We start from the raw sequence: 15,030 nt of genomic DNA, 5'->3' as shown, positions 1-15,030 counted from the left end.
TGCTGATAAAGGCAAAATACTGCGGATGCTGGAAATCTGAAATAAAAACAGAAAATGCTGGAAAAACTCAGCAGGTCTGACAGCATCTGTGGAGAGAAAGGCAGAGTTAACGTTTCAAGTCCGTATGACTCCTCTTCAGAACTGAAATGCTGAAACAGTTTTGTACGTTCATCCCACTCTGCTGTCAAGTTCATGTTTCAGTTTTTTAAAAATGTTTTTTGGTGAGGGAAGTGAACTTTTCTCACTTCAGGCATCTGCGGCTCTGTTTTACCTCCCTGGTGGGAACACAAAGCAGCTTGATTGGCACTCCATCAACAAACTTTCATTCCTTCTACAACTGACGCACAGTGGCAGAAGTGTGTACCATCTACAAGATGCACTGCAAGAACTCATGAAGCCTCCTTAGACAGCACCTTCCAAACCCACAACTGCTACCATCTAGAAGGACAAGGGCAGCAGACACATGGAAACCCCACCACGAGGAAGTTCCCCTCCAAGCAACTCATCGTGCTGACTTGGAAATGTATCGCCGTTCCTTCATTGTTGTTAGGTCAAAATCCTGAAACTCCTTTCCTAACAGCACTGTGGGTGTACCTACACCGTATGCACTGCAGCAGTTGAAGAAGGCAGGTCACCGCCACCTTCTCAAGGGTAATTAGGGATGGGCAATAAAAGCTGGAGTGCAGAGTGCAGTCTAACAAAACCTGCGCTCTGGCCCACTCTTCCCACACTGAACTCTGAGCCACCTGCCACCATGTTCTGATGCTGGAGCCGCCACCACAGTCACCAGAGGCCCAAGCTGCAGGGAGAGAGTGAGGCCTTGGATCCCTGCAGCAGGAGCACAGGGACGGGAAGCTGCTAACCACCCATATGGTGATGAACTGTGAGTAACCCAAGGCGAGTAGATGAGGAGGGAGCGGCTTCCCCAGCATTTTTCCGCAGCCAACCTAGCTTTTTCAGTGGCTATCCCAGCTTTTCCCTTGGCCCCTACACCAACCCCATCATAATTTTAACAAAAACTACATTTATTAGCGTTTCAAAAATACTATCAGAAGCTCAAAAATTGATCTTTATGCGTCATCAGAGGAGAGTGCGAGAGGAGGAGCCTGGGACAGGCAGTCAGCTGGGAGGTGATGGTGTAATGGTATTGTCACTGGGCTAGTATTCCTGAGACCCAGGGTAATGTTCTGAGGAACTGGGTTCAAATGCCACCACAGCAGATAGTGAAATTCGAATCCAACAAAAAGTCTAATGATGACCATGAAACCATTGTAGATTGTTGTAAAAAACCATCTGGTTCACTAATGCCCTTTAGGGAAATAAATCTGTTGTCCTTACCTGGTCTGGCCTACACGTGACTCCAGACCCAGGCAACATGGTTGACTCTTAAATGGCCTTGCAAGCCACTCAGTTGCAACAAACCACTACAAAGTCACAAAAAAGGAAAGAAACCTGACGGTCCACCCTGCCTCGACCTAGGCACTGGAAACGACAACGGCAATCTCAGCCCTGTTGACCTTGCAATGTCCTCCTTACTAACATCTGGGGCTAGTGGGACAGCTGTTTCATAGACTGCTCAAGCATAGTCATCCTCACGGAAGCATACCTTACAGAAAATGTCCCAGACACCTCCATAACCATCCCTGGGTATGTCCTCCCCACTGGCAGGACAGGCCTAGCAGAGGTGGTGGCGCTGTGGTATATAGTCAGGATGGAGTTGGCCTAGGAGTCCTCAACATTGACTCTGGACCCCATGAAGTCTCATGGCATCAGGTCAAACATGGGCAAGGAAACCTCCTGCTGATTACAACGTACCGCCCTCCCTCAGCTGATGAATCTGTGCTCCGCCGTGTTGAACATCACCTGGAATAAGCACTCAGGATGGCAAGGGTGCAGAATGTACTTTGGGTGGGGGATGTCCATCACCAAAAGTGGCTCGGTAGCACCACTACTGACCAAGTCCTAAATGACATAGCTGCTAGACTGTGTCTGCGGCAGGTGGTGAGGGAACCAACAGGAGGGAAAACATACTTCACCTCATACTCACCAACCTGCCTGCCACAGATGTATCTGCCCACAACAGTATTGGTAGGAGTGACCATCGCACAGTTGTTTTGGAGACAAAGTCCTGCCTTCACGTTGAGGATACCCTCCATCATGTTGTGTGGCACTACCACTGTACTAAATGGGACAGATTTCGAATAGATCTAGCTACTCAAGACTGGGCATCAATGAGGCACTTTGGGCCATCAGCAGCAGCATAATTATACTCGAACACAATCAGCAACCTCATGGTCTGGCATACACCCCACTCTACCATTACCATCAAGCCGGGGGATCAACCCTGGTTCAATGAAGAGTGTAGGAGGGCATGCCAGGAGTAGCACCAGGCATACCTAAAAGTGAGGCGTCAACCTGGTGAAGCTATAACACAGGACTACTTGCGTGCCAAACAGCATAAGCAGCAAGTGGTAGACAGGGCTAAGCAATTCCACAATCAATGGATTAGATCTAAGCTCTGCAGTCCTGTCACATCCAGTCGTGAATGGTGATGGTCAATTAAACAACTCTGAAGGAGGAGACTCCACAAATTACCCCATCCCCAATGATTGAGGAGCCCGTCACATCAGTGCAAAAGATGAGGCTGAAGCATTTGCTACAATCTTCAGCCAGAAGTGCCGAGTGGACGAACCATCTCGGCCTCCTCCAGAGGTCCCCAGCTTCACAGATGCTAGTCTTCAGCCAATTCGATTCACTCCATGTGATATCAAGAAATGGCCAAATGCACTGGATATTGCAAAGGCTATGGGCCCCTGACAATCTTCCAGCAATAGTTCTAGAGACTTATGCTGCAGAACTTGCTGCACCCCTAGCCAAGCTGTTATAGTACAGCTACAACACTGCCATCTACCCGGCTATGTGAACAATTGCCCAGATATGTCCTGTACACAAAAAGCAGGACAAATCCAACCCGGCCAATTACTGCTCCGTCAGTCTACACGCGATCATTAGTAAAGTAATGGAAGGGGTCATCATCAGTGCTATCAAGTGGCACTTGCTTAGAAATAACCTGCTTACTGATGCCCATTTTGGGTTCCACCACGCCTACTCAGCTTCTGACCTCATTACAGCCTTGGTTCAAACATGGACAAAAGAGCTGAACTCCCGAGGTGAGGTTAGAGTGACTGCCCTTGACATCAAGGCAGCATTTGACAGAGTGTGGCATCAAGGAGCCCTAGCAAAACTGGAGTCAATTGAATTGGGGGGGAAACTCTCCGCTGGTTGGAGTCATACCCGGGACAAAGGAAAATGGTTGTGGTTGATGCCGGTCCATCATCTCAGTTCCAGGACATCATTGCAGGAGTTCCTCAGGCCAGCCATCTTCAGCTGCTCCATCAATGACCTTCCTTCCATCATAAGGTGAGGGTGTTCGCTGATGATTGCACAATGTTCAGCACCATTTGGAAAATAGTCTATGCTCACATAGTGAAGGATGTCCATGTCCAAAGGAAGCAAGACCTGGACAATATCCAGGCTTGGGCTGACATGGCAAGTAACATTTGCTCTACACAAGTGTCAGGCAAAGACCATCTCCAACAAGAGAGAATTCAACCTTTGCCCCTTGTTGTTCAATGACATTACCATCACTGAATCCCCCACTATCAACATCTTGGGGTTACCATTAACCAGAAACTGAACTGGACTGGCCATATAAATACTGTGGCTACAAGAGCAGGTCAGAGGCTAAGAATCGTTCGATGAGTTACTCATCTCCTGACTCCCCAAAGCCTGTCCACCATCTACAAGGCACAAGTCAGAGGGTGATGGAATACTTTGCACTAGTCTGGATGAGTGCAGCTCCCACAACACTCAAGAAGCTTGACACCATCTAGGACAAAGCAGCTTGCATGATTGGCACCACATCCACAAACATTCTCTCCCTCCACCACCGATGCATAGTAGCAGCTATGTGTACCATCTACAAAATGCACTGCAGGAATTCACCAAGGTTCCTTCAACAGCACCTCCCAAACCTATGACCACTACCATCTAGAAGGACAAGGGCAACAGATAGATGGGAACACCACCACCCCTCCAATTCACTCACCATCCTGACTTGGGAATATATCGCCGTTCCTTCACTGTCGCTGGGTCAAAATCCTGGAACTCCCGAACAGCACTGTGGGTGTACCTACACCATATAGACTGCAGTGGTTCAAGAAGGCAGCTCACCATCACTTTTTCAAGGGCAAGTAGGGATGGATAATAAATGCTGGCCCAGCCAGTGAAACCCACATCCTATGAATGAATTTTTTAAAAAAGCAGCACCTTGATGACAGTGCGAGAGGAGGTCCCTGGGACAGGCAGTCAGCTGGACTTAGAGGATCTAGTTTATCTACAGGATCTAGCATCTAGCCCATACTCAAGTAGGAGTAGGGGTAAAATAAAAGCAAGGGTCCATATTCTATTTAGTTAAGATATGTCTGGGAAGCTCAGTCCTGTGATTTGCACATCCTGGGCAATCCTGGCGGTCTGGATGACCATGTGTGCAGGAGGTGCCTCCGACTGGAACAACTCGAGCTCCAGGTTTTGGAGCTTGAGCGACAGCTGGGGGCACTACGGTGCATTCACAGCCAGAGGTTGTGGTCCATGTTGGGACCAATGGCATAACAAGAAAGAGTAATGAGGTCCTGCAAGCAGACTTCAGGGAGTTAGACAGGAAATTGAAAAGCAGGACTTCAAAGGCAGTAATCTCTGATTACTCCTGGTGCCACACAGTAGTGAGTATAGGAACAGAAGGATAGAGCAGATGAGAGCATGGCTGGAGAGATGAGGCAGGAGGGAGGGCTTTAGAATCCTGGGGCATTGGGACTGTTTCTGTGGGCGGTGGGACCTCTACAAGTTGGACGGGTTACATCTGAACAGGAATGGGACCAACATCCTCACGGAAGGTTTGCTAATGCTGTTGGGTTGGATTTAAACTAAATTGGCAGGGATCCTGAAAAGTAGTTCAGAGGGGAGAGATTAGAAGTTAAAACGCTAGTAAGTGAGTCTGGAAGGCAGAGGAAACATAGGCTAGATAAGAAAGAAGTGAGTTTAGCAAGGCTAAATGGGATATATTTTAATGCAAGGAGTAATAAGTAATTGAGGAACAAGACAGACGAGATGAGGGCACAGATAGGCACGCGGGAGTATGAGATCATAGCTATGATCGAGACTTGGCTAAAAAGGCAGGATTGGCAGCTCAACATTCCTGGTTATAGGGTATTCAGATGAAATAGAGAGGCAGATAGAAGAGGAGGTGGGGGTTCACAATATTGATCAAGGAATCAATTATAGCAGTGAGGAGAGATGACATCCTGGGAGGATCATCAAATGAGCCCATATGGGTAGAAGCAAAAAACACAAAAGGGGCAGATATGCTGTTGGGCATATACTATAGGCCCCCAAACAGTCAGGGAGAGATAGAGGATCAAATATGTAATCAATTTTCAGAGAAGTGTATGAACAATAAGGCAGTAATAGTAGGGGATTTTAACTACCCAAATATTAACTGGGATAGTTTTAGTGTGCAAGATAGGGAGGGAGCAAAATTCTTAAGTTGCATCCAGGAGAACTTTTTTAGCCAGTGCCTAGAAAGCCCAACAAGGGAGGGGCCAATTCTGGACCTAATATTTGGAAAGGAGCCCGGGCAGGTGGACGGCATAGGGGAGCATTTTGGGGTTAGAAACCATAACTCAGTTAGATTTAGGATAGTCATGGAAAAGGATAAGGTTGGGATGGGAATAAAAGTTCTAAACTGCTGAAGGGCTAATTTTATTAAAATGAGATACGATTTGGCCCAAGTGGACTGGGAGCAGATAAAACCGTGTCAGAGCTGTGGGAGGCATTCAAGGAGGAAATAGCAAGAGTACAGGGCAAATATGTTCCCATAAAGACAAAGTGGAGGACTAAGTCCGGAGAACCCTGGATGTCAAGGGACATAAAGGTTAGGATTAAGAGAGAAAGAGAAGCTTATGGCAGATACGGAGGGCTGAATACGGCAGAGTCCCTAGAGGAGTATAAAAGGGCAGGGGGGATCTTAAGAAGGAACTTAGGAAAGCTAAGAGAGTGCATAAGAAAGCATTGGTAGGTAGAATAAAAGAAAGCCCAAACGTTTTTCTTTCAAATATATAAAGAACAAGAGAATAACTAGGGAAAGAGTAGGGCCAATTAGGGACCATAGAGGTAATCTGTGTGTGGACCCGGAAGACGTGGGTACGGTCTTCAATGAATACTATGCGTCGGTCTTCAGAATAGAAAAGGGTGATGCACATAAAAGCGTTGGGTTGGAGGACTGTGAAATATTAGAGGAAATTAACAAAGAGAGAGAGGAGGTACTAGCGGATTTAGCGACCTTAAAAATGGATAAATCTGTAGGCCCGGATGAGATGTATCCCAGGCTGTCGAGGGAAGCAAGGGAAGAGATATCAGGGGCCCTGGCAGTAACTTTAAAAACCTCGCTGGCCACAGGTGAGGTGCCAGAGGACTGAAGGACTGCTAATGTTGTCCCATTATTTAAAAAGAGAGGAAGGGATAGACCAGGAAATTACAAGCCAGTCAACCTAACCTTGGTGGTGGGGAAGTTACTAGAAAGAATTCTGAGGGACAGAATATATCTGCACTTGAAGGGACACGGATTAATCAGGGATGGTCAGCATGGATTTGTTAAGGGAAGGTCATGTTTGACAAATTTGATTGAATTTTTTGAAGATGTAACCAGGGGTGTTGATGAGGTAATGCATTTGATGTGGTCTACATGGACTTTAACGAGGCTTTTGATAAGGTCCCTTATGGCAGACTGGTCAAGAAAGTAAGAGCCCATGGGATCCAAGGCAAAATGGCACGTTGGATCCAAAATTGGCTGAGGCAGGAAGCAGAGGGTGATGGTAGAGGGATGTTTCTGTGACTGGAAGGCTGTTTCCAGTGGGGTTCTGGAGGGCTTGGTGCTGGGGCCCTTGCCATTTGTGGTGTACATAAATGATTTGGACTTAAATGTAGGGGGTATGATCAAGAAGTTCTTGGATGACACGAAAATTGCTAGGGTGCTAAATAGTGAGGTGAGTTTTCAAGCCTACTGAATCTGTCTAATATTCCAAATGGTATGATAGCATGTGGTTCCAGTCCAAGACATTCTGATTTCACACTTCTTCATTGAAATATAGACAAAACAAATTGCAATTCCATAACTTTATCGACACATGTGTGTCAACCAAACCCAAGGGGCTGGATTTTAATCTTCATGGCAGGAGTCGGGCCATTTGCTGACGTCATGACCTCACCTCCTTTTACAGGGGATCTGTGGTATTCAGGAACAAGGCAGGCATCAGGCAGATGAGGGTTATCAGCCATTCAAACTGAAGCATTTCCACAGACTTCAAAATAGGAAGTAAAAAGCAAGAAATAAAAATCACATTTAAATTATTGTATAGAAAGTAAAATAAAGATTGGGAAATACACATGGGGTTAATGTTCAAATTTAAACCCCTAACTACAAATTTAAACTTTTTTTCAAATTTGCAATTTTAAATTTTTCTTCTGACGAAGTGAGATGTCAAACTTGTAAAATTAGTATTGCCCCTGATTGAACAGGCTTAACATTATCATCAATCTTTATGGTAAGAATAGTGGCTAATTATTTTAAGTTCATGCCAAATCAGTGATTTTTGTTGTTTTCATCTATGAAGATTGCAACAGCAGCCCCTTTAGCAGAGCAAGGTATACCTGACAGTAACTTCTGGATTTTTGTGTTTAACTGCGCATGTTTGGGCGCCAAAAGTTGCTGTCCATTTTGCCCAGTAATAACAGTGAGGTCTCGCAGCCTTACCATTATTAATTTTGCAAATTCTGGACCATTCAATTGTCAACATGACTAAATTTATCAAATTATCTTTTGTATCTTGTTTAAAAATTCATTCTCAGGATGAAGGTGCCATTGGCAAGGTCAACAATTATTGCACTTTTCTAGTTGCCCTGAGAAGGTGGTGTTGGAAAATGTGATACAACTGAGTGGTTTGCTAGACCATTATTGAGGGCAGTTTAAGTGTCAACCACGTTGGAGTCACTGGAGTCAAAAATAGGCTACAGAAGTTTTTGTTCCCTAAAAGGCACTGGTGAACCATCTGGGCTTTTATGAGCTTCAAATATAAATTCTCAAACTATCATGGTAGTGCTTGAACTCACTTTTAATTGCTCCACATTATTAATCTAGGTCATTGGATTACTCATCCAGTAACGTGACCACCATGCTACCTTAATTACTGCTTCTTTTATTCTTTCGTGGTATGTGGGTGTTGCTGGCAAGGCCAGAATTTGTTCCCCTTCCCTAATTACTCTTGAACTGAGTGGCTTGCTGGACCATTTCAGTCTACAGTTAAGAGTCAACCACATTGCTGTAGGTCTGGAGTCACATGTAGGCCAGACTGGGTAAGGATGACAGATTTCCTTCCTTAAAGGACATTAGTGAACCAGGTGGGTTCTTATAACAATCAATGATATTTGCCATGTTATCATTACTGATAATAGCTTTATATTCCAGATTTATTAATTTACTTCAAATTCCACCAGTTGCTGTGGTGGAATTTGAACCCATGGCCCCAGAACATTAGTCTAGGCCACTTTGTTAATAGTCCAGGTGATGGCATTGTGGTACTGTCACTGGACTGGGTCCAGAGACCCAGGGTAAAGCTTTGGGGACCTGGGTTTGAATCCCACTATGGTGAAATTGGAATTCAATAATAATCTGGAATTAAAAAGTCTGAAACCACTGCCAATTGTTGTAAAAACCCATCTGGTTCACTAATATCCTTTAGGGAAGGAAATTTGCTATCCTTATCTGGTCTGGCTTACATGTAACTCCAGACTGTGGTTGACTCTTAAAATGTCATCTGAACAGGAGCAATAAATGCTGGCTTGGCCAGTGACACCCACATCCCACGAACGAATAAAAAATGATCACTATGTCACCATCACCAACCCTGCCAAAGTTTATACTTTTAAACCTCAGCCCCTTAGAAGTCCATACTTATAGTTGATATTTTTCTCAAAGCCTGTTAGAGAAATTGTAAAATTCTTAATAAATCACAATGAAGTAGTTGTGCTGCAGTCAATATTAGGTTGTATCAGGGCTAGAGAACTCCTAGGGAAAATGTTGGCAAAATTATAAACACACTTACAAAAATTTCTGATTTTGTTACACTACTGCACAGAGTAACTTTGTTCTTTGTCAGTTGAGCCTTGAAATCCTCCAATTGTTGAGTAAAGTAACATGGCAGATGCTTTCTAGTTGCATCTGCTATAGGTATTCCCTTGGAACGTGTCTCGAATTTATCATTCATCTGAATGTTTTTGATGTATTTGCTGATTTGCACATATTATGTATTTAACTTCGTTCTTTGTGGAGATTTTCTAGACTTTACAAAGACTGAACTATATTTATTTAGACTACGCTTGTGTCCAAATCACCTTGTATTTCATCATTCCTACAGCTTGAAGTGCAATTGTGAATGGTCACTCAAAACACAGTAAAATGTAACTTATAAAGTGTATATTATAGGATTGGGCACAAATCAGATGCAATTTATTTTTATTCTAATTAGACCTAAATTACGATCCTTATTTTTCAAATGCTTTTGATCATCTATTTCAGCAAACAGAATAAACAAGACAATAGACCTTCCACCTGTTCTGACAGCACAGAAATCATCAAACAACAAAACAGAACAGGTATTTTCTTTCAGTAGAATTCATTGTTTTCTTTTTGAATACAACTTGCAACTGAACATAGCGCCTTTGTACTGAAATTATACTAGTTTTATATGGTATGTTACTACTGGAGAACCGAATGCTTTCTCATTTTGGTACCAGGAGAGTGAATTGAACACAGTTAGATATAGTACAGGCAAGAACCAGAATAAAGCTTTCCCTACTGGAAGATTCTACCATAACCTTCACTTTAATCCTTCTGTGTCAGCTGTGTCTCAATTGGTAGCACTGTGCCTCTGAATCTGAAGGTTGTGGGTTCAAGGCTGACACTCTGGTGTTGCATTAACGGCGGTCTTTCAGATAAAATGTTAAACCTAGGCCCAGTCTGATCTATCAAGTGGTTGTAAAAGATCCCATGGCACCATTTTGAAGAAGAGCAAAAGAGTTATTCCTTAATTATCTTTACTAAAACAGATTATTTGGTCTATATCATATTGCTGTTTGTGAGATCTTGCTGTGTCCAAATTGGCTGCTGTGTTTCTTACAACACTTCCACTATACCTCAAAAGCACTTCGTTGGTGTAACTTCAGGATGTCCTGAAGTTATGAAACGTGCTTTATTCCCCCCTTTCGTCTTTCCCTCCTTTCTTTCTCTATCTTTTTCTTTTTCTTTTTAATAGGACCTTTGCAGCTATATGAAGGAAAAATTCATTGAGAATGAAATTGAACGCTGTTGTGCCCATTTTTTTGTGCGCTATAAATGCTTTTAGGATTCCAAAGTAGCATCTGTAGTGTGCTTGCACATTTCGGACATGATGTGTGCTGGATGCTACCTTAATAAAGGGCTTAGCATGCGCACACTTAACATCCACCAGAGGTATAAAGAGCAGACAGATTATGACTTCAGTTCTAGTCATTTTGGGTGCTTTCTATAGCTGTTTAAAGTTTCAAAAGGATACAGTTAGTGGTATTGCAGGTGCTGAAGTACTTATTGCAAACTTCAAGGTTTCTGCACAAACCAGTTGCCTCCAGACAGATGTTAGTCATCTTCCTCTTGCAATTGAATATGTTTGGGAGAATTTAATGCAGAGGTGTGAAGTGATTTATTTGGTAGAAAGATTGAAGACAAACAATGTGAAATAAAGGGCACAATTCTAAAGGGGGTGCAGGAGCAGAGGAACTTGGGTATATATGTGCATAAATCATTGAAGATGGCAGGACAAGTTGAGAGAGCAGTTAATAAAGTATACATCATCCTAGACTTTATCAATAGGGGCATAGAGTACAAAAGCAAGGAAGTTATGTTAAATAAAAACAGAAAATGCTGGAAAAACTCAGCAGGTCTGGCAGCATCTGTGGAGAGAGAAACAGAGTTAATGTTTTGAATCCAATATGACTCTTCTTCAAAAGTTATGTTAAACTTGTATAAAGCCCTGGTTTGGCCTCAACTGGAGTATTGTGTACAGTTCTGGACACTACACTTTAGGAAGGATGTGAAAGTCTTAGAGTGGGTGCAGAAAAATTCACGAGAATGGTTCCACAGATGAGGAACTTCAGCTATGAAGATAGATTGGAGAAGTTAGGACTGTTTTCCTTGGAAAAGAGAAGGTTGAGAGGAGATTTGATAGAGTTATTCAAAATCATGCGGGGTCTGGACAGTGTAGATATGGAGATAGTGTTCCATTGGTGTTCAGTGCCAAGAGCGGACAATATGGTGCGATTGGTTTCACGACGGCCTGAAACCAGTTCATGATCGTCCGTTCAGCCCACCAATGGTGGTCTGCGTTTCCCACCATCGGACGTCGGGAACCTCATTGTAATACATCTGCATATCATTATTAGGCCAGCCTGTGGAATCATCCACCCTGCTGGATCGTGAGTCCATATTGGCAGGAAAGCACGCCGAAATGTTTCACAACAGCATATTAAAGGCACGTACTTTGCGGGCTGCACTTCAACGATATGCAGTGCTCACCAGGGTCACCTATTGCACTTCTAGTTTGAGGAGCGTTGGGGGGGGGGGGGGGGGGGGGGGGGGGGTGAGTGGGGGTCAAGGGCAGCCCTCCTGTTGAGGTGACTTGTGGGGGGGAGGGCAAGGGCATCCCTGCCGTTAAATATAGCGCACAAGCATTTGGGGGTGGGGGGGTAGGGTGGGCGAGGGAAGCAGCCACGCATTAGGGAAACCTGTATAAAGTGACCATTCCTCTGCAGCTGAGATAATTTGAGGCAACCACAAGGGATTCCACTCGCTGAATGTGCAGCTGGTGTGTGACCACCAGAAACACATCTTGCACATGTGCGCACAATTTCCAGGGAGTGTACACGACTCCTGTATCCTCAGTCCGTCATAGATCACTGAAGACTTCCAGGATCCACAGAAGCTGCAGGGATGGCTTCTTGGGATAAAGGGCTACCCGCAGAGGCTGTGGCTGATGATACCTATGCGGCGGCCTCAGACTGCAGCAGAGCAATGATATAATGGGGCTCATGCTGCAACCCACAACTTGGTGGAGCAGACCATCAGGATGCTGAAGATGCAGTTCTAGTGCCTGGACTGGTCTGATGGAGCCTTGCAATAAAGTCCGCAGAAGGTGTCACGCATCTTCGTCATCTGCTGCCCCCTGTAATAACCTGGCGCCCCAATGGCTGAGGTGGAGATGTAGGATCTGGTAGTATCCTCTGATGAGGAGGGTGCTGACAGGGATGAGAGTGAGGAGATTATCAAAGGCAACCATGACTGGGATGAGGCCCTTGCACTGGATAGACAAGGCAGCCGTGCTTGGGCGGCCCTCATAGCTGCTAGATTTGTGGAGGATGATGACAATATGCAGTGAGGTGACCCCATAGATCCTCACATTGCATCTGGCTTATGGCAGCACGAATACCCTCTCTGAGAATGCTCCTGTCATGGAGACGCAGTGGAGGCCCTAATATTCACTCAATTGCAGGAGGATGATAATGACATGTGAGAGCACACCATAGATCGTCATATAGCCTCTGAGATTGTCTGACTTAAGTCTGGCCAAAGGCAGCTTGCTTGCGCTCTGTGATTAAGGTCATGTCATAGAGATGCAGCCATGAAACTTTAGAAGCATCTGACCCTTTGTTCGCCTTCAGCACCAGAGCCCTTCAGGAGCACAGCGTCACTGATCACAGATGCTGAAGAGATTGGGGCCAGCCCCACCTTAAAGTTGATGAGAGCACACAGAGAGAATGAGAGAACTCTGTGACGCCTGCCCACTACATCCCGGCAGCAATGATAAGCACAATCGAGGTGCAGGCATCAGTAATGTTTCCAGAGAGCGTGAGGCTGGACCATCACTTTAGTCTGAAAGCTGCACAAAGCACAGGGAAAAGGCCCTGGACTGAAACACCTACCTTTACCTTGTGCAGAAAGATTTCACATCTGAGTGACAAGAACACGGTTCAACAGGGCAAGGAACCATAGGCAGGGAGACATTTTTGGGAGTTTATTGACAATAGTGAACAGTATGTACAAGTGAGTAACACCTGTGCTCAGGCTGTGCAACCATTTCTTCTTAACTCTCCTAACCCTGACACTATGTTTAGGTGCTCCCTGGACTCCAAAGCGGGGGTGGAGGCAGCCTGCTACACTGCGTTGGTAATGACCTTGGCAGCGTCCTCTGTAGGGCCGAGACTGGGAGGGTCCTGATTGCTTTTGGGGTCCTGCTGTGTGGCAGTGGCACCCTCCTCAACCTGTGGAGCTGGAGCTGCTGAGGTCACAGGAAAAGGGGATTTGGTTGGGCCGGACACTCCCTGAGTCACCTGGATGGATAGCCCTAGGGGGTGTGCCCCTGTTGATCCTCCTCCCTATGGGTGCCTGAGGGCCCAGTCTTACTCCTTGAGGAGAAGGGGTAGATGAATTGAGATCGAGCTGCCCGGCACCTCTCTTGTATACACACTGTTGGAGGCCAACTATGGCATCAGTGATTGTTGAGCCCACGCAGCAGTGCAGAAGCAACGTCCTGGACCAAGGTCTCTTTGGCAGCCGCCATCCTATCAGTGTCAACCTCAGTGCATTGGCATGCTGGCACTACCATCTCAGAGTGAAAGCAGACGGACTCCTCCATCGTGCCTTGAAATCTGAGGAGTGCAGTGGATATCCCTTCCTAATGTTCCCCAGCTTGCATTTGGAGCTCCAGCAGCTCCTCCGAGTGCTGGACACCAGGGAATTGCCTGCCACCGCCTGCTGTGGATCAGACAGTGCAATGTGCTCACCGGATTGTGATCCTGAGGATATTCTAAAGCTAGGTCCCACCGAGGTGTGTGTCTCTTCTCTGGTGGAGGGCGTGGGTGAGTGCTGTGACGGGACTTCAAGAAGGATGCCACCAGATTCCTCTTCAGAAGTTTCTTCAGGGCTTGACTGGAGGCCCTGAGTCATGGACCTCATCAGCTGTTTCCCAGATGTGCCTGTGGAAGCAAGCAGAGATAATTAGTGTATGGCAGTGGCCTGTGAATCAGGAAACATCACTCACAGCATGCTTGTCTGATGGATGTTGCACTACTGGACCTTCATTTGGTAGAGCATAGCCAAGCTCATCGTCAGTACAGGATCAATCCAGATCGTCACTGGCCAGCTGGATGACTCTGTTTTCAAAGCATGTGAGGACCTTCATTTCAGGCATTCCTCCATCGATCTGTGACCTCTCCCTGTTGTGTGCCAGCTCGTACTGCATGAATAGAAGTGGAGGAAGTGCAAGCAGGCAGCCTGCCAGGCCAAATAATGAGTATGCCTGACATGTGTGAGTGGTAAGTGGTCCCATGGACAGGATGAGGACATTGACGGTGAGTGTGAGAGAGTGAATGGTGATGTCCTTTGAACTGGCAGTGAGTGAGATCCCTGTGGATGTGTGATGGGTTTGTGAGTTGAGAGTAATGAGAAAAGTGACTTACCCTGGTGGAATGGAGGAGATCATTCATCCTCTTGCGGCACTGAGTGGCTGCCCCCTTTTGAACGGCATTGGCACTTACCACTACTGCCACTGCCTCCCAAGCCTAGTTGGTCACACCGCTGCCCATCCTGCAGCCAGAGCTGGGGTAGAGGACGTTCCGGCAGGACTCCATGGCATCCAAAAGGCGTTCCAGTGACGTGTCACTACACCTAGGGGCTGCTGTCTTTTTGTCATTTGTGGACACCCTCCCTGCAGCAGTTGTGGAAGCACTGAGATGTGTGCATGACTGAACTTTAAATATAGCGTCTGGCGTGATGATGGCAGCAGGCGAATGAGACCCCGCCCGCCTGCCATGGAAACAGCGTGTTTCCCA

The 15,030-nt window shown here is 45.8% G+C and overlaps 1 protein-coding gene across 8 annotated transcripts in view; it reads left to right on the top strand.

Annotated features, from left to right (window-relative positions):
* Positions 1–15,030, top strand: part of armc2 (armadillo repeat containing 2) — a 204,365-nt gene that overhangs the window by 54,926 nt on the left and 134,409 nt on the right. For all 8 annotated transcript variants that reach the window (XM_041188576.1, XM_041188579.1, XM_041188577.1 and 5 more), the window contains exon 6: positions 9,689–9,765. In XM_041188576.1, coding sequence (XP_041044510.1) covers positions 9,689–9,765 — 77 coding nt within the window. The remainder of the gene's footprint in view (positions 1–9,688; positions 9,766–15,030) is intronic.

This window comes from Carcharodon carcharias, chromosome 5 (genome assembly GCF_017639515.1).
Source record: "Carcharodon carcharias isolate sCarCar2 chromosome 5, sCarCar2.pri, whole genome shotgun sequence".
Classification (NCBI taxonomy): Eukaryota; Metazoa; Chordata; class Chondrichthyes; order Lamniformes; family Lamnidae; genus Carcharodon; species Carcharodon carcharias.
Note: the sequence above shows the minus strand (reverse complement) of the source record. Positions and strands in the feature narration are given on the sequence as shown.